The sequence below is a fragment of the Macaca nemestrina genome, chromosome 6 (genome assembly GCF_043159975.1).
Source record: "Macaca nemestrina isolate mMacNem1 chromosome 6, mMacNem.hap1, whole genome shotgun sequence".
NCBI lineage: Eukaryota > Metazoa > Chordata > Mammalia > Primates > Cercopithecidae > Macaca > Macaca nemestrina.
In genome coordinates, this window is record NC_092130.1 from 96,134,841 (window position 1) to 96,160,671 (window position 25,831).

Below are 25,831 nucleotides of genomic sequence, written 5' to 3' on the forward strand. Positions count from 1 at the left end.
TCCTGGCCTCAAGTGATGCACCCGCCTAGGCCTCCCAAAGTGTCAGGATTACAGGCGTGAGCCATGGTGCCCGGCCTAAACACCCTGCATGAATCTTTCCATATGGGGGGAGATGCCACTCTGGCCATGATAAACAGGCTCTTTTTTGGGCCTAACTTAGCTTTGGTGATTAAGCAGATCTGTCAGGCCTGCTCACTGTATACATTCAACAACCCAGGAAACATAATCCCTCCTCTAATGGAACCAGGCCAGAGAAGGCAAACTCACCCAGGCAACTGGACTTTACCCATATGCCAGCCTGCAGAGAATGCAAGTTCTTGCTAGTGATACAGGATTTTCTGTTCCTTAGTTCAGCTAAAATCCAGGTTCTAGCCTCGCATCCAGAAAAATTAGGCACATGGACACATTGAAGGGTGGGGAGACCCGATTTATTAGGTGAAAAGAAAGTTCTCAACAAAGAAAGAGGGGGTCCTGCCAATAGGCTCCCCCCTCACCAACTGAATACCAGGCCATCACACAGGAGCTGAAGAGGCCAGGCTCCTCCCCAACGAGAAGGTGCGGATTCCTGGTGGCTCCACCCCATTCTTACAGTGTGCATGTGGGCCCTTAGTCTGAGCCACTCCACACTGATTTATTTCCCTTATTGTGCATGTATTAAGGGACAGGATTTTTCAGTGTGGGCATGTTTAGGCAAGCCCCCTGTGCACAATGACCTGGGTGGCATTTGGCTGTCTCCTGTCTCTATCATTAGTACTAATAGTACCTTTCCTGGCTGGGCTGAAGCTTACTTTACCAGAACAGAGAAGGCTAATGAAGTTATAAAGGTTCTCTTAAAGGAAATAATCCCCTGGTCTGTGTAACCCCGAAGCCTCCAAAGTGATAACGGCCCATCTTTGTCTCCCAAATAACTCAAGGGGTTGCTAAGGCTCTCAGAATCCAATACTATTTACAGTGAGCATGGAGGCCTCAATCCTCTGGGAAAGAAGGGCTCATCAAACTCTGAAATGGGTGTCAGCTAAGCTATGCCAGGAAACATCAGAAACGTGGGTCAGCTTACTGCCCATAGCCCTCTTCAGAATCCACAACTTTTAAAGAGCAAAAATAAATATGAGCTCATATGAGATGCTATACAGGAGGCCATTTTAAACTAATGATCTAATTACTGATCCAGAAATGGCTGGTTTAATACAGTACCTAGTTAACCTGGGACAATTTCAGCAGGCATTACAAAAGTTTGGAATTCAAAGGCTTCCCACATCAGGAACTGACCAGCAACCCAAGGTCAGGCCAGGAGATGAGGTACTTGTTAAAACATGGAGAGAGGGGTACCCCACTCAACAACTACAACCCAAATGGAAGGGACCTTTTTCAGTGGTGTTGGCCATGCCTTCCGCAGTCAAAGTAATAGGATTAGATAGTTGCATACATCTTTCCAGGATCAAGTCTGCCATACCTGAAGTCCTGAACCTGGAACCTGAAGCTCCCATCAATCACTATCCGTGTGAACCTGTGGAAGACCTGAAGTTCCTATTCAAAGGGACAAAATAACACATAAGTACTTTTGGCTCACATAATGATTTGCCATGGCCTGTGTATACCGGACCGTATATACAGGGAATTAGCTTAATTTTTCAGCAGGGCTTCACCCTACCCCTCTGGCAATTAGTGAATTCTGGGTATTTTTTAAGAACTTTAACACAAAGACTGTTAAATACCACCAGTCCACCTTTGGCAAAGGACTGTTGGCTTTGTTTATCTCCATCATCATCCAAACACACTGCCATCCCAATCCCAACCCAATCTTGGGCCCCTGAAAAAACGACCTATCACCCGAACCATAAGGGAAGAACTCCCTTCAAATTAATGAACCTAGATGACTTACATGACTTCAAAGTTACAAAACTGACAAAGGTTACAATGACAGGATGAACAGTAAACCTTCTCCAGTCCTATCAAGGCAACCTTTCTGGGGTCACATCCCCTCAAAAACCATTTGGGGCCCAATATCAATGCACATAGAACTAAGATTCCATGCGCCTCTTTGTATTAAAAGAAGCCAAAATTTTGGTCAGGCCCTGGGTACCTTGAAAAGTCATCAGTGCAGCTATACCCTAGATATTAACCCCTCACATGATCATGTAAGCTATGCAGTTACCCACACTGCATCATTTAGGAAACCTGTACAGTTTTCAGGGAAACCACCCCTAGTTAAGCGTACTTTAAAGGATTCACAGTCTAAGTACTACGTACTGCCTAAGTACTATCAGGGTAGGCCCACTAGCTGTGTTCACATATTCTCTGGGGAAGACTGTACTAATCCTGAGACATCTAGCTGCCTTTTAGTTCCCCATTACGAAAATACCTCTAGGTGGTTGTTGGTGGATACTAAGCATACATACCTACACTGAGTGAAGAACAAAACCACTGGGGCAACTCAGGATACTTCCCAAAGCTCCTTCCAGTCTTTAACTGGGGCCACTTTAGCAAGGACCTTAACCACTTGGGAAAGTGGAAACAACAAGCTAACCCATGTGTTCACCATAGAGAACAATTTTTGTCTTGAAAAACAAGAAGCCTTTTTCCCGTGTGGGACTAGTTCCTACTTATGTTTACCAGCCAATTGGACTCGAATCTGTACACTTGTTTATTTAGCCCCAAGATCAATACAGCTCCCAATAACCAGTCTCTCATTATACCTGTCACTACAACTGCCAGGAACTAATGAACCATCCAACTCATGCCCCTTTAGTATGAGTTTAGGAATAACTGCAGGAGTAGAAACGGAAGTTGCTGGGCTTGCAACTTCCCTATCCTATTACCAACGCTGTCAAAGGATTTTTCAGACAGCCTGGAAAACATTGTCCAGAGCATTGTCACCATACAAAATCAGATAAGACTCCTTGGCAGCAGATGCTTTACAAAATAGAAGGGGACTGGATATTCTAACTCTTGAAAAAGGTGGCTTATGTCTTTTCGTAGAGGAAGAATGCTGATTTTATGTCAACCAAATCAGGATTAGTAAGGGATGTTGGCTGACAATTAGCTGACCAGGCCTCTGAAATACGAGAACAGCTATCCAAGTCATGGGGCTCCTGGTCAAGGGCACCAAGTTGGGCTTCATGGCTCCTTCCCCTGGCCGGCCCATTATTAATTATTATACTTGTACTGGTTTTTGGACAATGTTTGTTAAATCTTTTAACCAGATTGATTTCTTCTTGCCTAGAGACCATTAAGCTTCAAATGATCATGTAGCAGGGCTTCCTGCCAGTTCCAGGTGACAACGCCAGCCCCAGTCATCAAGAAGTAATCCTGTCTCCACTAGACAGAACAGGGTGAGAGTTCCATGGTCCCCAATAGATAGGGACTGTGCCCCAATAATCATGAAGCAGTTACAGAAGAAAGGCCGTCGATCCCTCTGCCTTACATAAAGATTCATGGGGATCATGTCTCTCAGGAGGAAATGAAGCAGAATAGGGTGGAAACAGGGAGCCTAAGGCCAATCTGTGGTTGACTTCTTGGAATTGGACCAAAAGGAAAACCCCACCTCTCCATGCCCAAGGAACAAGGGGCCAGAGGTCCCTCCCTCTACATAACCTCCTCTCCCCTATGTCACAAATGGGAAATGCCTCTGACTGGTCACAGAACAAGCCTCCACTTCAGCCTCTGATTGGTCATGGTCCAATCCTTCATTTGCATAGTGTATAACCTATCAGAGGCCTCTTAAGGGTACTTGGGGATATAACCAAATTCTTTTAGTTAATAAAAACCCTAAGAACATTACAGTTGGGGCCCTTGAGTCACTTGCTCCAGCTCGCTCCCACTCTGTGGAGTGTACTTTCACTTCAGGGAATCTGCGCTTTCGTTGCTTTGTTCTTTTGTTGCTTTGTGTTTTGTTCAATTTACCAAGAACCTGGACAACTTATAGTTAAGACTTTCCATCCAGTAACAATCTCAAGATACAGGATATTATCATCGCCACAGAAGGCTGCCTTGTCCTTCACCAAAGGAGGTTTTCTAATGGGGTAAGTCGGTTTTGCTTCTTTTTTCACTGGGTGTACATGGAGTCATACATCCACAGCCATACAGTATGTATGGTTATGTCCATTGGTCATGCCATTTTTATTTCCTCCTGTGTAGTTTCCTAACCAGGGAGAGAGGTCAAGAGATGAGGAGCAGAGGGAACCAGCTTGCTGTAGAGCAAAGATGACTAAACACAAATAAGTAAGACTGGACATTTTAAATAAATGGCCGGGGAGTCACAGAACCTCACACTGTCCTCCAATTTGAAGGTAGGAGAGCCTGAGAAATCTGGGACTGTTCACTCCTCTCCCTTACACCAGACTAGACATACACTAGTGATGAAAGATGAAACAGATACAGTGACTGCATGCTTGGAGATAGCATACCTAAAGTGGGCCGGCTGATTTGCTGCTCAACATCACTGCTCTCTGCTGCTCCCTTCCTATCTCTGCTGAAAGTAACTGAATAACCATACAGATTACAAGGTAAAAACATAAGGAAAAGGCAGGTGCATTAATACTTACTTTTACTACACTGGGCAAATATCAGTCTATGCAGAACTGTCCCCACTCAAAGATAAGGAAAATGATAGTATGCAACCTATGCAAAAATAATTTTTATAATTAAGGGCTATAACATGAAAAAGATAAATGCAGAATATACACTTGAAGCCTGGCGTGATGGCTCACACCTATAATCCCCGCATTTTGGGAGGCTGAGGCAGGAGGACTGTTTGAGCCCAGGAGTTTGAGACCAGCCTGGGCAACATGGTGAAACCCTGACTCTACAAAAAATACAAAAACTAGCTGAGCATGGTGGTGCATGCCCGTAGTCCCAGCTACTTAGGAAACTGAGGTGGGAGGACTGCCTGAGCCCAGGAGGTCAAGCCATGATTGCACCACTGTACTCCAACCAGGGCAACTGAGCGAGACCCTATTTTGGGGGAAAAAAAAGAAAATACATTTGAAGATTCCTCCTGAAAACCTTTAAAGTTTTAAAAACTTTTAAAGTTTTAGAGGAAAAACATGCCCTGTGATATCTTAGGATCTGAAGAAAACAAATGGAACGAGAAAGGGAGAGCAATGGAGGATGAGAATAGCTGGGGTTACAGAGATGAAAGTTATTACTAAAAAGGTCCCATACAGAATTCAATAGAGTCAACATGTGGTAACAATTTTTCTTTTCTTTTTTTCTTGAGACAGGGCCTCGCTCTGTAGCCCAGGTTGGAGTGCAGTGGCATGACCACGGCTTACTGCACTCTTGACCTCCTGGGCTCCGGTGATTGTCCTACCTCAGCCTCTGCAGTAGCTGGAACTACAGGCACACACCACCAAACCCAGCTAACTTTTTTGTGTTTTTTTGTAGAAACGGAGTTTTGCAATGTTGCCCAGGCTGGTCTTGAACTCCTGTGTGCAAGAGATCCACCACTTCGGCTTCCTAAAGTGCTGTTATTATAAGCATGAGCCACCGTACCTGGCCTACAGTTTTCTAAAGAGGAGAACAGAAAAAAAAAACAATGCTCAAATACACATTAGAAGAAAATTTTTCTGTATAAAAGGAAAGCTAGACTAAGTAGCATAAAAGGGTTATGTTTTAGGAAAAATTAATAGAAAGTAGTCAGTAATAAAACAAATTCTGGTTACAGTGTTGAACTTCAAGGATAAAGAATATCTGTGCACCATAAGGAAATGTAATCCCCAAGATGACCTTACATTTCTCCTTAGCAACATTAGATGCCAAAAAGTAATGATGCAAAGTTCACAAGGCTTGAATGAAACAATGAGACCCTAAAAAGCCAAGCTTCCATTCACACATACAAACAAAAGAAAGCCAGGCTCACGTATGTGGAATTCAGGAAATACAGCAACCATGAATCCTTTCTAAAAAATATTGAAGATATAATCCAGTTAAGTTGATGCATCACAATAAAGAACTTGCAGGAAAGTTTTGATATGGAAAAGCTAGAAACAAGCATCACTTCTAGTTAAACATAAACACAAAAATATGTGTAAGTATAGACACCAAATAGACTATACCTGTCATAAATTTTTGAAGAAAAGCTAATGTTAAAAAGAGAAAGAATAACTCAATCATCATAATGAACTTAGAAAAAAATCCAGAATACATCAACAAAAAGGGAGCCAAGAGAGATAGGAGGAAATCAGTGTAAGAGAATTGGCAGCACATATTTTCCTGTAGTTTTATACACACACACATACACGAGTGTGTGTGTGTATATATATACATATGTGTGTGTGTGTGTGTGTGTATATATATATATCTACACACACATTTTTGTGTGGGGGGGGGTTGGGGGGACAATGGGGTCTCACTCTGTTGCCCAGGCTAGAGTACAGTGGTGTGATCATGGCTCACTGCAGCCTTGACCTCCTGGCCTCAAGTGATCCTCCCACCTCAGCATCCCCAGTAGCTGGGACTCAGGCATGCACCACCACACTGAGCTGTTTTTTTTTTTTTTTTGGTATTTCTAGTAGAGGCGAGTTTTTAGCATGTTGCCCAGGCTGGTCTTGAACTCCTGGGCTCAAGGGATCTGCCTCTCCGGACCTCTCAAAGCTCTGAATTAGGCCGGGCATGATGACTCACGCCGGTAATCCCAGCACTTGGGGAGGCCGAGGCGGGCAGATCACTTGAAGTCAGGAGTTTGAGACCAGCTGGCCAATATGGTGAAACCCCGCTTCTACTAAAAATACAAAAATTAGCCAGGCGTGGTGGTGCATGCCTGGATTTCCAGCTACTTGGGAGGCTGAGGCAGGAGAATCACTTGAGCCTGAGAGGTGGCGGTTACAGTGAGCCAAGATTGTGTCACTGTACTCCAGCCTGGGCAACAGAGCAAGACTCCATCCCAAACAACAACAATAACAACAACAACAACAACATAAAAGTGCTGGGATTACAGGTATGAGCCACTGCACCTGGCGTGTAGTATTAAAGAATAAAAACTTAAACATACGATTGTTTTCAGTTATAAAGACAATCCCAACAGAACTAATGGGATGATGGGCAAAACAAAAAGGGGCCATATAGAAAAACAGAAGAATAAAAACCTTCACAAAGACATGTAAGAAGAAAACTAACAGGGCCAGGCTTGGTGGCTCACACCTATAATCCCAGCACTTTGGGAGACCGAGGCAGGTGGATCACTTGAGGTCAGGAGTTTGAGAACAGCCTGGCCAACGTGGTGAAATCCTGTCTCTTCTAAAAATACAAAAAATCAGCTGGATGTGATGGCGCATACCTGCAATCCCAGCTACTTGGGAGGCTGAGGCTGAGAACTGCTTAAACCTCGGAGGTGGAGGTTGCAGTGAGCCGAGACTGTGCTACTATATACCAGCCTAGGCAACACAGTAAGACTTTGTCTCAAAAAAAAAGAAAAGAAAAGAAAAGAAAAGAAAAGAATAACAGGATCCCAGAAGTATATCAGTTGTATCAGTTAATGTATAAAGGATAAGTTCACCTATTCAAAAAAAAAAAAAAAAAAATGGTCAGAGTTTCTAACTATCTATCTATCTGCTGTCTTCAAGAGACATACTGAAGTCACTAGGACTAAAAAACAAACACACACACACAAACAAAACCAAACGGTTTTGGTGCAGATATACTGGGCAAATGCAAACCCAAATAAAGTAGGTCATCATGTTAATATCAGGCAAAGTTGAATGCAACACATAAGGCATTAAATGGAACAATGTGGGTTACAGCAGAATGATGAACAGTGTAATCTATAATGAAGATATATAACTGGCATAAACCTTTATGTGGCAAATAAAAAAGCATCAAAGTACATAAAACAAAAACTTCATAAATAAGGAAGTATCAGGTTTAATATGCTTCTTAGTTCTAGAAAAATTGAACAAATTTGAGGGGAAAATTATATAGATAATGTGCAGAGTATAATTCATATGATTAAAATCATCATAAAATAGGGTCTGGGCGTGGTGGCTCACGCCTATAATCCCAACACTTTGGGAGGCTGAGGTGGGAGGATCATTTCTATCCAGGAGTTTGAGACCAGCCTGGGCAACAAAGCGAGTCACCCATCTCTGCAAAACACCAAAAACTAGCTGCTCATGGTGGCATGTGCCTGTAGTCTCAGCTACTCCTACTCAGGAGGCTGAGGTAAGAGGATGGCTTGAGCCTGGCAGTCAAGGCTACAGTGAGCCTGATTACACCACCGCAGTCATCCTGGGTGACAGTGAGACTCTATCTCAAAATAAAATAAAATAATTATAAAATACGACATAAAAAATGTGATTAATATAATAAATTTACATAGGATCTGATATAAGGGTCAACCAAATAATAAATATTTTAGGCTTTGCCGACCATATGGTCTCTGTTGCACTACTCAACTCAACTGTAGTGTAAAAGCAGCCACAGACACTATAGAAACAAATGGTCATGGCTGTAATCAAACTAAACCTTATTTACTAAAGTGGGCAGTGGGCTAGATTTGGTACATAGGCTATAGTTTTCCCACTTCTGATCTAACGGTATAAAATTTTACATAAACATGCATACAACTTTATATCCTGAGGACAGGAAATGCGCCTTTTACTCAAGCACTCAGGGAACACTTAAATAAATATAACAGGAGAATTTCTAAGATAGTCAAAATGGTATAGATGATATTTTCTGACCACAATGAAACAAAACTCAGTAACAAAAGAAACAAAATAACTTCTATGACAAATATAACAGAGCGGCTCAATCAATAGGACTCCAACTTTGTCAGATTCTTTCCTGTGAACAAGAGCTGGAAGGCCAAAGTCTGCATTTTTCCCATTCCCTTGAGACTAAGGTTCTGTATGGGCTTGCCTTTCACCAAAGACACATGTCTATGAGAGACATGGAGGCAGAATTGAATTTTGTAATGGAAGACCATGGCTGCTCAGACAGGTATCATCTTGGAGTTTGGTTTTTCTGCAACAGCTGCAGTGGAGCGTTTGGTGTCTAGTCATTATCTTTGTGAGCAGCAAAGGAGAGGTGGTAGCAATGCACTTTTTACCGGCACAGTACAGTGGGTCATTGATCCTGACCGTACCACTTCTCATAAAATGTCTAGGCTTGATCCTTTAGCTCATTCAGAAACTCTGAAAGCTAAATAGACCCCATAATAAACTACCGTCTCCATAAACTGGGGAATATGTTCTGTGGTCTGTAACTAAGAACTTGTTCAAAACAACCCCAACAGCTTGAAGGTTTTACAACTGTCTAAATCTTTGTGACTCTTTTAAAGATACTAAGTGGCAGGGCCAGCACTAGAAGTGCTGTTTGTACTGAGCCATGGAGCCTCAGTTGAATGTATATCTGTTGTGTCACTCATATTTCAACCAAAGATCAGGTGAGTCACAGTCCGATGAGTATCTTTGGAGCCTAAAGAAAGGCTAGTTAGTGCTGTCTTTGCATATTCTCATTTTGGGTGGAAATCATGAGCTAAGCGGAACAATTTTTCTTTCCTCTGACTACAGTGAAAAATACATGTCATAAAAAATGATGGCCCCTGGTGAAACCCCGGCTCTACTAAAAATACAAAAATTAGCTTGACGTGGTGACGTATGCCTGTAATCCTAGCTATGTGGGAGGCTGAGGCAGGAGAATCACTTGAACCAGGGAGTCAGAGGATGCAGTGAGCCAGGATCACGCCACTGCACTCCAGCATGGCGACAGAGAAAGACTCCGTCTCAAAAAAAAAAAACACAAAAAAGCAAAAAAACAAAAAACAAAACATGGCCCTTCTGGTTCCCCTTTAGATCCTCTTCTTAGTAAAATGAAACTTAGTGATTAAAATACACACACACACACACACACATACACACGCACGCACCCCTAAGACAACCCATTGAATCCAAGTTAATCCTTTCTACCCCAAAGCTATAAGTTGCTCAGCAAGTTCAGAGCCATTGGGAAGCCAGGGAAAGGCATTTCAGAGAAACAAACATCACAGGTTTGGGACTTTAAGAAAAGACAGAGGAGTGGAAGGTAGCATGTGAGAGGAGTGGGAGGTAGCATGTGAGAGGGTGATGGGTACAGGCAGGTGCAAAGGACACCACACAGGAAGTTATAAATTGTACTGAGAGAGAAGGGAGAAACAGCATGAGCAAGTACAGAAAGAAGTGAAGGACACACTGGGCTGCTAGGACCTTTGAATCATCAATTCACAAGGCCATAGGCAGGGAATTCTGTGCCAGTGGTTGCTACTCTCCACGCTAGCTGGCTATCCATGTGGGGGCCCCAGACAAAAACTGTACAACAGAAATTACCATCATTAACATAACCAATCAGGTCTGCCTTCCTAAACAGTTGAAGAATAAAGGAAGTAAGAAATTGGTAAATTGGTAGGGGCGGGCAGGAACAGAGACACTTGGAAAGAAGTCAGTTAAGCCAGAGGAAAGCACAAGGCCAGAAAACAAAGAGAAAACAGAGTAGAAAGTCAGTAATGGCAGATGCAGAAAAAATGAAGATAGAGAGAAACTGATTGTCTATAATGGTGGAACAGCCGCCAAGCCCAGAGAAACTGAGGCAGTGAGAAAGGAGGCTTGTTGTGGATAGAGTGACAAAATAACAGAAATCAAACTATGCTGTATTCTGAAAATGATTCCAATTTCTTTTCTTCCATAAGCCCCGGTTGGGCTGTTTCTGTTTTACTTTGCAATGCGTCCCCCAGTGTTTTTCTGTTCTTGCAACTTATGAGAATCTATCACTATTAACTAAGTTTGCAATTATTCATTTAGACCAGATTTATGATAAATTGCCACTCTGAAGGAATCATTTTAGTTTAACAACGTCTTAGCTATGGTTGAGCATTTATATTACATTTTTTTCTTCTGGTTTAGGGCCAGTCACAAACTGCCTGAATATAATTAGGTGTCTTGCAATTGATGACCTATACTCATCTGCCACTAACAAATGTCTCTTTACATTTAAATCAGATAACTTGAAGTCTCTGGTACTTCTGTAGAAAGTTACCATTCAAAAAGCTACTAGTCAATCCAAAAGCCCATCAATGACAGACTGGATAAAGACACTCCGGTACATACACACCATGCAATACTATACAGCCACAGAAAGAACAAGATCATGTCCTTTGCAGGACCATGGATGGAGCTGGAGGCCATTATCCTTAGCAAAGTAAGGCAGGAACAGAAAACCAAATACTGCATGCTCTTGCTTATAAGTGGAAGCTAAATGATGAGAACTCATGGACACAGAGGGGAACAACTGACACTGGGGCCTCCTTGAGGGTGGAGAGTGGGAGGAGGGAGAGCAACAAAAAACATAACTATTAGGTACAAGGCTTAGTACCTGGGTGACGAAATAATCTGTAAAAAAACCCCTATGACAAAAGTTTACTTACATAACAAACCTGCACATGTACCCCTGAGCCTAAGAAAGGAAAAACCTTAAAAAAGAAAAAGTAACTATTTCAACTTATCCAATTTATTCCTTCCCACAAATAAGAAACTGCATTTTCTCACTACAAGAGAACTGAAGGACTTTTTTTTTTTTTTTTTTTTTTTTTTTTTAAATTCAAACCTTACTGCAAGGCTTCTAATATAGGAGTGATTGTTTTAGGAGCATTTAATATTGCAGTATAAGTTAACCCACTGCTGATCAGCATTCATTTACACAGGGACTTATACGCCTGTTGCTTACAAAGTATCAGTTAATTCCTGGGTTCATTAACAACTCTTTTTTCTGTGTTTAAAACAGCCTGTCTTCTTATGTTGCCCAGGCTGGTTTCAAACTCTTGGCTTAAAGCAATTCTCCAGGCCGGGCGCGGTGGCTCAAGCCTGTAATCCCAGCACTTTGGGAGGCCGAGATGGGCGGATCATGAGGTCAGGAGATCGAGACCATCCTGGCTAATACGGTGAAACCCCGTCTCTACTAAAAAATACAAAAAACTAGCCGGGCGAGGTGGTGGGCGCCTGTAGTCCCAGCTACTCCCAGCTACTCAGGAGGCTGAGCCAGGAGAATGGTGTAAACCCAGGAGGCGGAGCTTGCAGTGAGCTGAGATCCGGCTACTGCATTCCAGCCTGGGGGACACAGCGAGACTCCGTCTCAAAAAAAAAAAAAGCAATCCTCCTGCCTGAGCCTCCCAGCAGTTTAGAGGTATGAGCCACTACACCTGGCCAATGACTCTTTTCTATCATGCTTTTGTACCCACAGTGAAATAATAGTTTAGAAACCTGGCTTGTGTGCTAATACCAAAGCTATTGATTGCTAGAAAACTTAATGCTCAAGGTCATGAAGCAGACTTAGTGCTTGGGAATATTTTCGTTACCTCCTTTCCTGATAATGCTGTAAAATGATTCAAATATCATTTAAAATATAAAATACTATTCTTGTAGAGTTTATCAACAGATTGAAGTATTATGCCTGCTCTTCATAGACATTCCTTTAAATCTCATAACACAAAAATGCAATTTAAATGTTTGCTTTTGTTAAAAAGTAATCTAAAAAGCTTGGAGAAATTAAAGGCCCACTGTTATTTGCAGAAGTGGGCCTCTTCTGATGAATAACATTTTGAAGGCGATATGGCTGTGCTTTTTAAAACTTGATTCTTTATTTGCAAAGGAATCACTTAGGATACTCAGTTTAAAAATCAAGTGTCCTCTTTATATTTCCATTCAATTTTGCTGTGAGCCTAAAATTGCTCTAAAAAATAAAGTCTATTAAAAAAAACCTAGATATAGACCTTACACCCTTCACAAAAAAGTCACTCTAGACCATTGTAAAATGCAAACTACAAAATTCCTAGCGGATAGAAGAGGAGAAAATCTAGATGACCTTAGCCATCGCAATGACTTTTTAGATACAACTCCAAAGGCATGATCCATGAAAGAAAGAAAGAAATAGCTGATAAGCTGGACCTCATTAAAACAAAAAACTTCTGTTCCATGAAAAGCACTGTCAAGAGAATGAGAAGACAAGCCACAGATGATAAAAAACATAGCTGATAAAGAACTGTTATTCAAATTATGCAAAGAATACTTGAAGTTCAACAATAAGAAAACGAATAACCAGATTTAAAAATGAGCCAAAGATCTTGACACTTCACCGAATAAGATATAGATGACCAATAAGCGTATGAAAAGATGTTCCACATCACGTGTCATCCAGGAAATACAAGTTAAAATAATGGAATACCACAACATACTATTAGAATGGCAAAATTCATAACACTGATACCACCAAATGCTAGCAAGGATGTGGAGCCACAGGAACTCTGATTCATTGCTGATGGGAATGTGAAATGGCAGTGTCACTTTGGAAGACAGTATGGTGGTTTCTTACAAAACAGAACATTTACCAGCAATCGCACTCCTTGGTACTTATCCAAATGAGCTGAAAACATACGTCCACGTAAAAAGCTACACACAGATGTTTACAGAGCTTTATTCATAACTGTCAAACTTGGAGGCAACCAAGATGTCCTTCGGTAGGTGAATGGATAAACTGTGGTACACCCAGACGATGGAATATTATTCATTGCTAAGAAATGAGCTATCAAGCTATGAACAGACATGGAGTAATCTTGAGTGCATGTTATTAAGTGAATAATAAGCCAGTCCGAAAAGACTACCTACTGTATGATTCTACCCATACGATATTCTGGAAAAGGCAAAACCATGGAGACAGTGAAAGGATCAGAGGTTGCCAGTGGTTTGGGGTGAGTGGGATGCACAGGCAGAACAGAGGGTTTTTAGGGCAGTAAAACTATTCTGTATGATACTATAATGGTGGTTACATGTCATTAGAAATCTGTCCAAACACATAGAATATACAACATCAAGAGTGAGCTCCAATGTAAATTACGAACTCTGGGTGATAGTGTGACAATGTAGGTTCACCAGCCGTAACAAACGTGCCACCGTGGCGCAGGATGTCAATAGTGAGGGAGGTGGTGTATTTGGGCAGACAGTATGTGGGACCTCTCTGAGCTTTCCACTCAATTTTGTGTTGAATCTAAAATTGCTCTAAGAAATAGTCTATTTTAAAAATAATAATGAAGCTCCCTAGACCCCACATCAGATGCAGTAAATCAGATAGAATCTTAAAGAGCAGTCATGAACCAAGAAACACGATTTTTAACAAATTTCTTTGGAAGCCACATCACTGGCTCTGTGAGGAAGGAAAAGGTGAGAGAACATGATGCAGAGATGACAGAAATTAACACTGGTATTGCTGTGTCCCAACTTCAGAGATTCAGATTCAGTAGCTTTAAGGTGGGGCCTAGAAATCTACATTTAAGAAACTCCTTTGGTCCTTCTGATAGAGGGCAAGACATTCCTACCTCCAAAAGCGAGCTTTCTGGAAGTAGGATTAAGAATAAGGGGCTTGAAGCTGAAAAAGAGGTGAAGATGGCAAAGAGTATTTCTCTTCTGATGTGAAAAAAAAATACCCTTTTGTCAAAAAAATAAAAAAAAGATAGTCAAAGGCAATGAAGAGAGGATCTGAGCAAAGGACAAAAGAACTAGAGGCAATTCCTCCTCCTGAGGAATAACTATTTCTGCAGGAAGACAGTCTTGTCGTGTGTCTCCCAAAGTATGTAGGTGCACATTCCTCACCATGATTTCATGGAGACAAGGCAGATGACATGTTATCTTCGGGGATTTAGCCTCAAGAACAGATTAAGTAGTAAAGCTCTAACACACCAATTAGCAGAGCTGTAGCCTCTAAATGCCACAATACAAAGCACTTATCAAGAACAGGCAAAAACAACTGGCAGGTCTTTGGGGGAAAAATTGGTTCATCCAATGGGTAAGAAAAAAAATGATTTTTTTTTTTTAGATGACATTCAAAATGTAGCAAGTCAGTAACTGTGCTTATGGAATAGCACCTATAATTGGGGTAACTGTGTAAGTTATTATCCAAAACAGGAAACTTCTGAGTTAAAGAAGCTTTTTAATAATTATGCCAGCAAAACAGGTATAGAATAGGACTTCCCAAGTAAACCAGAATGAATGGCTCTCAAACTGTGGTACTTCCCTGGATATTAATAAACCAAATAATCATGATATATAATAACTACAATGTTCCACAGAGGAATTGGCCTTAATTACAAAGTTAGAAACCACAGATGGTTTTAATACAAGTTCTTTTCTCTCTCCACCCATATCCTTGGTGTGAAACATCAAATAGCCCTTTTATAATTACAAAGCACAGCAGTAACTAATATTGATCTCAGAACTCAATAAAGGTCAACATTAATTTACAGAACATTTTGGATTCAGTCTAGTTTTTACTCTGGAATTCATGCAGTGGGCAGTGTTTCACCAGCCCCATCACCATCACCATGATGACAACAGGCACAAACTTAGACAAATTGTCTGAAAAAGTTTTTATTTTTTTCTAAAGATACAGCACACTTCTGTATGGATCTTGAATCCCTAGTGAAATGGTGCCTTCATTATGAAAAGAAACATCTTTTCATTGGGTTTCTAAGCTGAAGGAGTTTGGTTTTACTTTTCCATTTTAACATATATTAATTAGGGTCGATAGTATGCCATGCTCTGCCCTAAGTGACAGATAAAGCAGAGGACAAACAGACCAAATGATTGTCAACTCAATTAAAAATATTGTTTAGTCATTTGTCATCTTTGAGACTAATGGTTCACAAACCTGACTGCACATCAGAAATACTAGGGGAGCTTTTTAAAAAACATTATGCCTCGTCACATAAAAACCTGTACACAAATATTCATGGTAGCATTACTCATAATAGCTAGCAATAGAAACAATCCAAATGTGTGTCAACTAATGAATGGATAAATTAAAATGTAAGTATACATAAAATGGAATACTTTTTACCAGTTAAAGAGAATGAAGTTCTGATACACAGATGAATCTTGCATCTAAGTGAAAAAAACCAGACACAAAAAACCACATATTCTATGGTTCCATTCATAGGAAATGTCCAAAATAGGCAAATCTATAGAGACAGAATGAAGATTAGGGGTTGTCCAGGGCTGAGGATCTTGGGGAGGAAAGGAGACTGACAGTTAATAGGTACAGGGTTTCTTTTTAGGGTAGTAAGAATGTTCTAAAATTGATTGTAGTGACAGTTGTACAAGCTTGTGAATACACAAAAACCCACTGAATTATTCACTCTAAATAAATTGTGCAGTATGTAAACTATGTCAATAAAGCTGATAAAAGAATACTAAGCTTGGATCTCAGTCCAGAAGACTATGATTCAAATGGGAATCATTTGATTTTTATATTCAGCACTGAGAAACATTGAGACAAACTGAGTAACTCAAATGCTTAGGTTTTTACATTTTTTTTCCTTTAAATTTTTTTTTTTGGAGACGGAGTCTTGCTCTGTCACCCAGGGTGGAGCACAGTGGAATGACCTTTGCTCACTGCAAACTCTGTCTTCAGGGTTCAAGCAATTCTCCTGCCTCAGCCTCCCGAGTAGCTGGGACTACAGATGCCCGCCACCACGTCTGGCTAATTTTTTGTATTTTAGTAGAGACGGGGTTTCACCGTGTTGCCCATGCTGGTCTTGAACTCCTGAGCTCAGGCAATCTGCCCGCCTCGACCTCCCAAAGTGCTAGGATTACAGGTGTGAGCAACCACACCCAGCCTTTAAATTTCTTTTTAACTTATAAAATTTAATTTTGAAAACTCATTTTTCCTTTCTCTTTTTAAATTATAAATTATAGTCCCATGAATTTTCAAATATTGTTATACTAGTTATATAATAAGAATATTTTAAAAACTACATAGAATAGACAGCACTGAGGAGAGATGAAGCAATAGAAAGGTCAAAGTTGAAACTTGTTAAAATGTGTTTGGCTTTTTTTCCCCTAAGGTTGGAATTATTAAACTGATCTGACTTTAGAAGGTTTTCGAGGAATTGGTGTGTGTTACTGCAGAATCACTAGCTCTTAATTTGTAATTTGATGGCTAAAAACAGACAAGTCATTTAAAGGAATACATCATATTCAAAAGTTGCTTTCCTTGACATTTGGCCACCAGTCAGCCCTGTCTCCCCCAGTCTCCATCTGAAGTATGCTCATGCCTATGCAGTACCAGAGGGAATCTGAAGGGCCCTTGCCATGCACCAGCAGCCCTATTCTCACCTGTGTGGTTATATCTAACCTTAGAATTGCAACCCCAAGATGGTCATCTGAAATACAAACACAATTGTTTGCAACTTTCTGCCTACCTCCCCATGGCATTTATGCAGTCTTTATGACTGGGATTTGGCCTCAACATTTCCTCCAATATCTCAGTAACCCAGCTGGGGATGAGCCTCACTTAGAAATGCTGTTCAGCGGTGCTGATCTCTTCCCCAGCTTAGAGGAGGCCTGCGCTTCCGCAAGCTGGCGGCCTGGCTGGCGTCCTGCTCATGCTGGAGAATCTACCCTGTAAAGTTCTACGCTGTCAGCTGCCAGACACCGTGTGCTGCCACTGCCAGGACACAATGCTCCTGGAACCCCTACCTGCTTCAGTGTTGATGCTGGCCTGGACCAAGCAAGAGGGAGAGGTGGCTCCAGATGTCCACCTGGACATTACCAGTGATTGCTGGTCCCTGCAGCTCCCTCTGGCATGGGCATCACATTCCTGGAGTCATCTCCTTTTCTCCCTGTGAGGTGAGGTTACAGCACTATCTTTGAAATCTTGTTAGAAAGAATATAAGACATTTACAGTTATATAGAGTATTGAAACAATTTTGTTCTTTTTAAAAGTTAAAGCATACATTCCAACTAACTCTATTTTGACAGTTTTGAGAATTTGACTATACATTAGTATCTCTGGACGGGTGGTAGAATCAAACTATATCATACTCTAACTCCAATAAGGTTGGGAGTCTGATAGCTAAAGAGTGACTGACTCAAAAGTGAAGCCACAACCTGGGGACACTGTATTGACTCCTGTGTCTGGGGTCATTGCTGGGATCACTGAAGGTAATAATGCAGAAGAAGGAATGAAAAATATGTCCATCAAATGTGGGGAAGACATTTAACTGAGCAGAAATAATAAAAGAGAGGAAAATAGGATGGAGAGCTTTTGTGCAAGATCATATATTTAGAAACAAAAAGAACACATGGATCTGGGAAGCCAGATTGTAAGTGCTGTAAAAAACCCAGGGACACAGTTGAGCACGTGTTACCCTAAATTTGCAGGAAGGGAGCACTGTTATGAATCAACTAAGCTGTAAGGCTCATTACTGGGAAGATCATACACTTGGTATGTTGATGAATAGCAAGGTCCCAAATGAATAAGTTCACTTCTGTGTATTGCGCTGATCAAAGCAGTAACCTTAATTTCATAATTACACCTAAAAAAATGACAATTTCCAAACACTTGAAAACACCAAAATTCAATGGGACATACCATCATCTATAGCAAGTATTCATTAAATATTTATTACTCAAACAAATGACAAATAATTTCATCCAACAGTCTTTAAACTGCTTAATCCTGTGACAATATTTAATATTTTAAATTTCATGACCTTATTCTTTCTATGCCCTAGTTTTTAAAAGCTTGATAATTCTATTTCTTTCCTCTTTTTTTTTTTTTTTTTTGAGATGGAATCTCACTATATTGCCCAGGCTGGAATGCAGTCACGTGATCTCAGCTTACTGCAATCTCCACCTCCCAGGTTCAAGAGATTCTCCTGCCTCAGCCTCCCGAGTAGCTGGGGCTACAGGCGTGCGCCACCATGCCCGACTAATGTTTTCGTATTTTTAGTAGAGATGTACTTTATATTTTTAGTAGAGATGGGGTTTTGCCATGTTGGCCAGGCTGGTCTTGAACTCATGACCTCAGGTGATCTGCCCGCCTTGGCCTCCCAGAGTGCTGGGATTACAGGCGTGAGCCACCATGCCTGGCCAATTCTTTCTATTTCTTATAAAAAATTCTTATGTTCTTGGTGGATAAACTGGCTGCCTAATAAAATTATTTTAGTTCAAATGGAGAGATTCCTGCCAGATTCACCCAGCTGCCAATTATCTGAACTGAAACAAATAAAAATATGAAGTAAATTTTTATATCACCCTCCAAAAGCTTGGGAATTATATTCTGCCACTTAAGGCTTTACTGGACTTACTGTCCATGAAATTTTCTAATTACAAAGTGGAAGTCTATTCAAGAGTGTTTATACTTAGAAAAGTTAGGAAGACAGGAACCTGAAAAAGGCTGTCTTCAGAAAAACCTCTCTGTTTCCAGTAGGAATATACCATGGTCATAATTTTATGCTCACATGTCACACAAACATAGGCTGTTACTGGAGAGTTATTTTGTACAGTTGGTATTTTTAATTCTCCATTTTTTGTTCACAAATGTAAGTCTTTATTTTAATGAGGAAGAGAAGTCTGTGTTTCTTCCATTTCGAACTCCTCTGTCCACTTCTGCAGGTCTTGTGCATTATGCATCGTCCATAACTTTGCAAAATACTTGAGTCTCTTCCTGGGGAAAAATAGAATACTATTTAATAAATGAAATTGCTGGGAGATAATACATCTCATCAGAAGCTATGAAAAGTCTGCAATATTTGAATATTGGGCAGGCTCTACAGTTAGGAAGCTGTGTCAGTGTCACCCTTCTGGTGAAAGGAGCTTTCAGAGCTGCTACTATAATCAAAGGACCCAGGTTACCAATTGCCACTATTGCCTTTGTGCTTTCTCCTAAAATCCTTACCCCTGTCAGCCCCAGAGGGGAGAACCTGACCTCCTCCTCCTTCAAACTCTGCTAGAGGCTGGTGGTGTGTGCTTATTTGCACCTGGAGACAAGAAACTCCTGTGAAGTGTTCCCAGGATGAAAAGTAACACCAACCGAAGACAATGAAGCTAATTAAAGAGTAAAACGCCAGCATAACACAGACTTACTTTTTTTTCCCTGCAGAATAGCAACCCAATTGAGTATTTAGGGTATGGAGCTAGAGTATCTGAGTTCCAATTACTGCTTCACCATCAACGAGCTGTGTGACTCTGGGTCAGTGTCCTGTCCTTGCTGGCCTCACTTTCCCCAACTAGACCATGAGGATAAGGCTGCCATAAGGATGAAATGAGATAATGTATGTAAAGCGATGAGAAGAGTAGCTGGCACAGTGTCTAGGCTGCTGCAAATGACTGCTCAGAATGGTTTCTACACACAGTAACCATCCAATAAATAGCAACTATTATAACAAATACACACTAAGGCCCAAGATTCAGTTTGATTTCTTTGATCTGGCCAAAGGAATTGATGTGATAAGCACTTTTAGAAAAAAGGTAAAACAACAAATACACTATCTTGATAAATGATCAGATTCTATCCCAAAGCAACATCTTCTAATAATTCTCTCATCTTGTCGAGGTAACTTCATAGATTTCAAAATGTCACTTACTAGTTGGAAGAGTTATGAGTAATCTGTGAATGTTTTTGCTCTTGCTTTGTAGGCTATATAGCAGAAACAAGAATATATGAAAATATAGAAATTGCCATATTTTATTGCTAGCTTGCATATATTTCTATAGCAAATTTAGAAATTGACATAGTTTATTGCTATCTTGTATATATATATCCTTTGTAGTAAAGCTTTATTCTAGGTTTTTTTCAGAGAAAAAGAACAATAATAATATGGCAACTAAAGAGAGTTTAATTTGTCTCTGGACTTTGCAGAGGAAGAGGGCTAACTTTATTTTTTAATTCTCATAGATAATTTTCCCTCAGGAAAAATTTTATATTAATCTGGCTTGTAACAGAAATAGGCTGAAACTGATTATGCCACTTTGCTTCTGTTTTGGCATTGTGATTTGGAAATGAGCCAGAAAAGAGTGTCACTAGAGGAGGCTGTGTGCCATTTGTAGAGCCCAGCACTCTGGACTTGGTCAACTATAGTACACCAAAGTGGAGGAGTGCAAGGCGGAAGCACAGGAGAAGGAGGTAGAGAAAGAGAAGTTAATTGCACTACTGTAAACAAGTTAGCAACTGTTTCTTTAGCTAGTATGATAGGCATTACTATTTCAATATTGAAATTTGGTAATAATTCCCAGAATTATTACCAAATATTAAAGAATATTCTTGGAGTATAACATAGGAACCACCAGTAGCCAGCCAAGATTTTCTGTTCGATCAACAATCTGTTCATCATGGTCATATGGTTATCAACCAGGGTACTAATGTACCCAGCACATCAGGCTCCCCAAGTATGGCAGGGGTAGGGCAGTAGGTGGATGGGGAGCTTATGTTGTTTCAGAATTTTATATTTGGGAAACAAAAGGGTGTAATTTACGAATATGATATTTCCCTAGGAATATCTTTCTTTCAAAGTGTATCTCAGGTTTACATTAAGATTAATTTATGTACTGACTACATACTAGCTGGATAGCAAGGGTAAAGGTGGAAAGTATTCCCATAAGCATTTAAAGTGACAGAAGCCTGTTTAGAATGAAAAATTTGTCACAGTCTACAAAATAAGTGACATGTGGATACTGACTATGATTGCCTGTTATGTAGTACTATTTCATTAATATTCTGATAGAATTTCTGGATGTAATTGTTGCATATCTGAATAAAATCTATGAATAAAATAAATTTTCTGTAGGTTCTCAATATCTTCAGTAACCTTTCGCATAATTGAATCTTTAAAGTAACCAATGTGGCACATATTAAGGAATTAACTTAATTCTTTATAAAAATGACTGAAAAACCAATTCAGCAACTTAATGATCTAATGAAGATGCACTGAATTCACCTGAGCTTTGCAAGAGCTGTTTTCACTTCATCATAATTAAATGGTTCAGAATATTTGAAGAGGCGCTTAAAAGGAGATCTGATGTTCATTTTTAGGACACTCCTCTTTCTTGGACAACTTAGGTTTCATTACAAATGAAAAAAATGTAGCATAATCATTCTGACCTTTTCGTATTTATTAATCCTTCCAGCTCTTTTGACTTGTGAGCTGCTTTCTTCAAAATTTCTCCAGGAATATCTGCTAGTTTAGCCACATTTAATCCATAACTCCTTGCTGCAATTCCTCTAGTTATTTGGTAAAGGAAGGTGACAAAATCAGGGACTTGTTCTTCGCCTGTGAAATAAAGAAAGGAGATGAAATCCGTGCCCGAATGCTGAAATAAATTATAGGATTAAAAAGGACATGTACATTCTCATAACTTTATTAAATCATACAATCTGAAATCACTATTCCTACTTGCCTGTTAGATCCATTTATTAATTTGATATGTCAAGAAAAAGGTAAATACTGTTTTGAAACTGCTGTGTGCATATCGGATCTTTTAGCTCACTTAAAATAGTTTTCAAAAATGATTCATTGCAAATTTGAACTGAACATCTATATTAAAAAGAGAATGATTTTATTTCTTTACTTTTTTAGAGATAGGGTCTCGCTCTATCACCTAGGCTGGAGTGCAGTGGCGTGATCATACCTTACTGTAACATCAAACTCCTGGGCTCAAGCAATCCTCCTGCCTAGCCTCCTAAGTAGCTAGGACTACAGGTTCATGCCACCACACTCAGCTAATTTTTTAATATTTTTTGTAGAGATCGGGTCTTGCTATGTTGCTCAGGCTGGTCTTGAACTCCTTGGCTTTAAACAATCCTCCCTCCTTGGCCTCTCAAAGTGTTGGGATTACAGGTGTGAGCCACTGCGCTGGGATGAGAATGATCTTAGTATGTGGTTGATACAATATAATTTCTCCTTTTTATGTTTCTGAGACAGGGTCTAACTTGCTTGCCCAAGCTGGAGTTCAGTGGCACAATCTCAGCTCACTGGCAGTCTCAACCTTCCAGGTTCAAGGTGATTATCCCATTTCAGCCTCCAGAGTAGCTGAAACTACAGGTGCATACTACCATGCCTAGCTAATTTTTTTTTTTTTTCTTTAAGAGATGGGGTTTTGCCATGTTGCCCAGGCTGCTCTCGAGCTTCTGGGCACAAGTGGTCCGCCCACCTCGGCCTCCCAAAGTGCTGGGATTATAGGCATGAACCACAGTGCCAGGCCTATAATTTCTCCCTTAAAAACAGGTAAGAAAATATTACATGTTGGTCAGTTTAAATAACAGGATTGAGATGTTCTGGTTTATTAAATATTCAGTTTAACTAAGAGCTATACATACTGGATTCTGTTCAGTACCACCCAGATCCCTCTTAAGACTAAAGAGTTTATTCCCTCAGCTGTCAGACAGATTGTTGGCCTGCAACCCTCGACTGTTTGCCTTCTTTGGAAATTGTTGCAGCTGAAGGGGGGGGCTTCACTCAAGACCACACCTCGCTTTGGGGCAGCCTGCAGCCAGTGACTGGTTGTTGTAGGTAGCCTCGAAGATGGCCACCAAAGACCTCTGCCTGCTGGTGTTCACGTGCTTGTGTCATTCCCAACCAGTGACTCACTTTTAATGAACAGAATACGGCAAAAGTGATGAGATATCACTTCAGAGATTAGGTTACAGAAAGATTGTGGCTTCTGACTTGGGTACGCTCACTTTGTTGCCTGCCTGCTCCGAGGAAGCCAGCCGCCATGTTGTGGGCTGTCTATGGAGCTGCTCACATGGAAAAAACTGATGTCTCCCACCAACAGTCGGCGAGAGCCTGAGGCATGCCAACAGCAGCATGAGTGGGCTTGGAAGCAGATATTGGGAGGCTTGGCAAGAGCCACATGTGAGCTGGGAAGCCTTGACATGGCTGTTGCCCTGATCAGTGACTGACTGTAGCCCTGTGAGGAACCGAACTAGAGGATCTCTCATAGGGCTACAGTGTTCAGCCTTAGAGGTGTGGTTAAGTTGCCCCTGGACTCCTGACTCACAGAAACTATGAGGTAATAAATGTTGTTCTAAGCCACTATGCTTTGGGGGGTAATTTGTTGCACACTGTTTGCAAATTACCCCAAATTAATAAAGATAACTAATAAAGGTATAGAGGTCTATCCTCCTCACCCCAAGTTGAGGTAACTCTGAAGGACGATTCTAGCCTCAGAGTTCTCTGCAGGGCTGGCTGAAGCCTTTTGACTATAACAGCCCAGCACTCCCAGTGAACCTCCTGAATGCAAATCTCAGAATCTGCTTCCTAGAGGACCCAGCCTGTCATATATACATACACATGAACTTAAAACTTCGAAAGAACTGGGATATAATGAAGTACAATAATTATAATAAACCACTGCATGTAGTTTAAGCTAAAGCAGCTCAGGATATTATGTAACTTTTATTATGAAATTCAATATAATTGTGCTGCAAAATGTGCATTGTGCTGCAAAAATGTCCAAGGTGGGCCAGAGTTACAAAGATTTCTACAATCCCAGTATACTTATGAGTTTATTAAGAGCTTTTTCTCAATCATTATTTCATTTGATAGATGTGTATGCTTTTCTTCTTTTATCAGTGAAAATTTAAAAAGCCAAAGACTGAACACAACAGAGAAAAAGGACAATGGATTTTTCCTGGCCCTCCTCTAAGAATTCGGCAGCAGACAGATAAGAGCTTTCTAAGGGTGGGTGCTGAAGTAGGAGGTGGAGAGAACACCAACTCACTCAGAAACACAGACCCAAATTTCCGTTACAAGGCACTGAGAGTACCTTTTGCCCCCAAATGAAAGTTGAGGAACACAGGTGCGGAAGTAAGTGGGAACAGATTAGGGAAGACGCAGCTAGAAGCCAGTGCCCGCAAACCTGTATAACTTTTTGTTACTTTTCAAAGTTCACAAGACTAAGACTGAAGTGAAAAGCAACAGACAATCAAAAAAGCCATTTCTTATCTTTAAGACAGAAAAATAGTTTATCACTTCAACTGTGTTAGTCCTAACTGATCTCCCCGTCTCCAGTTCTCCAATATAATCTAGACTCCATGCTGACCTTTCTAAACAAGATTCATTCATCTGTCTCTCTGTCCATCTATCCATCCAGCTAGCCATCAGTATTTTCTGGGAGCCTAATAAATGCCATAAAATCCCCCTACCTAAAAATTTGTTAATGAATTTTTTTTTTTTTTGAGACTAAGTTTCGCTCTTGTTGCTCAGGACGGAGTGCAATGGCATGATCTCGGGTCACCGCAACCTCCGCCTCCCGGGTTCAAGTGATTCTCCTGCCTTAGCCTCCTGAGTAGCTGGGATTACAGACTCCCACTAACAAGCCCAGCTATTTTTTTTTTTTTTGGTATTTTTAGTTTTTAGTAGAGTCAGGGTTTCTCCAGGTTAACCAGGCTGGTCTCCAACTCCCGACCTTGGGTGATCTGACCACACTTTGGCCTCCCAAAGTGCTGAGATTACAGGCGTGAGCCACCATGCCTGGCCTATTGATGACTTTTAATTTTTTTTTGTTTTATACAAATAGTGTGTGTGTGTATATATATATATATGTAGACATATATAGAGTACACGAGAGATAGTTATAACAATGTTCTTATATAACGTATAATATAGCTACAAAATATAGCTAACTTACATAAAATATTTCACTGCTCTGAATACCTTGTTAACATACAAATAGTTGCTGAGTGTGTCATTATATGCTGGTCTCCACTTTACATTATGGTAGTTTTCACACCTTCAAGGTAAAGAATGTGACCACTCTTCCATAATCACCTGGAGGATCTCTTTTTGTAATTATGTACTCCTTTACCCTCTGTGCAGGAGAGGGGTTTGGGGTGCTGGCAGGATGGAAATATGGAGTCAGAAAAAGCCACATGGGAGAGAATAAAACTTGTTTTATGAGTAAAACTCTGTTTCTTTACAGGTTCACAGCAAAAGTTCTTGATGAGGAAGTAATTACTTACAAGCTATGGCCACTTCTTAAATGGACATTATTAAAATGTTTACCTGGCACTGCTTTGAGTCAGTGGAAGTAAT

At 40.6% G+C, this 25,831-nt stretch overlaps 1 protein-coding gene and 1 long non-coding RNA gene across 5 annotated transcripts in view; one reads left to right on the forward strand and one right to left on the reverse strand.

The window, feature by feature from the left end:
• The first annotated feature begins 3,754 nt into the window (after positions 1-3,754).
• Positions 3,755-25,827, forward strand: LOC105475068 (uncharacterized). Its single transcript, XR_983120.3, has 5 exons — positions 3,755-4,022; positions 22,718-22,795; positions 22,883-23,020; positions 24,371-24,478; positions 25,719-25,827. It is a non-coding gene; the product is annotated as an uncharacterized lncRNA (long non-coding RNA).
• The window catches only part of LOC105475067 (mutS homolog 3), a 227,046-nt gene continuing 213,364 nt past the window's right edge, over positions 12,150-25,831 (reverse strand). For 2 of the 4 annotated variants that reach the window (XM_071098741.1, XM_071098742.1), the window contains exons 23-24: positions 21,898-22,066; positions 12,157-19,464 (exon numbers count right to left, since the gene is read on the reverse strand). In XM_071098741.1, the coding sequence (XP_070954842.1) occupies positions 19,353-19,464; positions 21,898-22,066 (281 nt within the window). In that variant the 3' untranslated portion in view covers positions 12,157-19,352. Of the gene's footprint in view, positions 19,465-21,897; positions 22,067-25,831 lie in introns of all 4 variants that reach the window. The other 2 variants (XR_011624887.1, XM_071098740.1) reach the window with 2 other exon arrangements.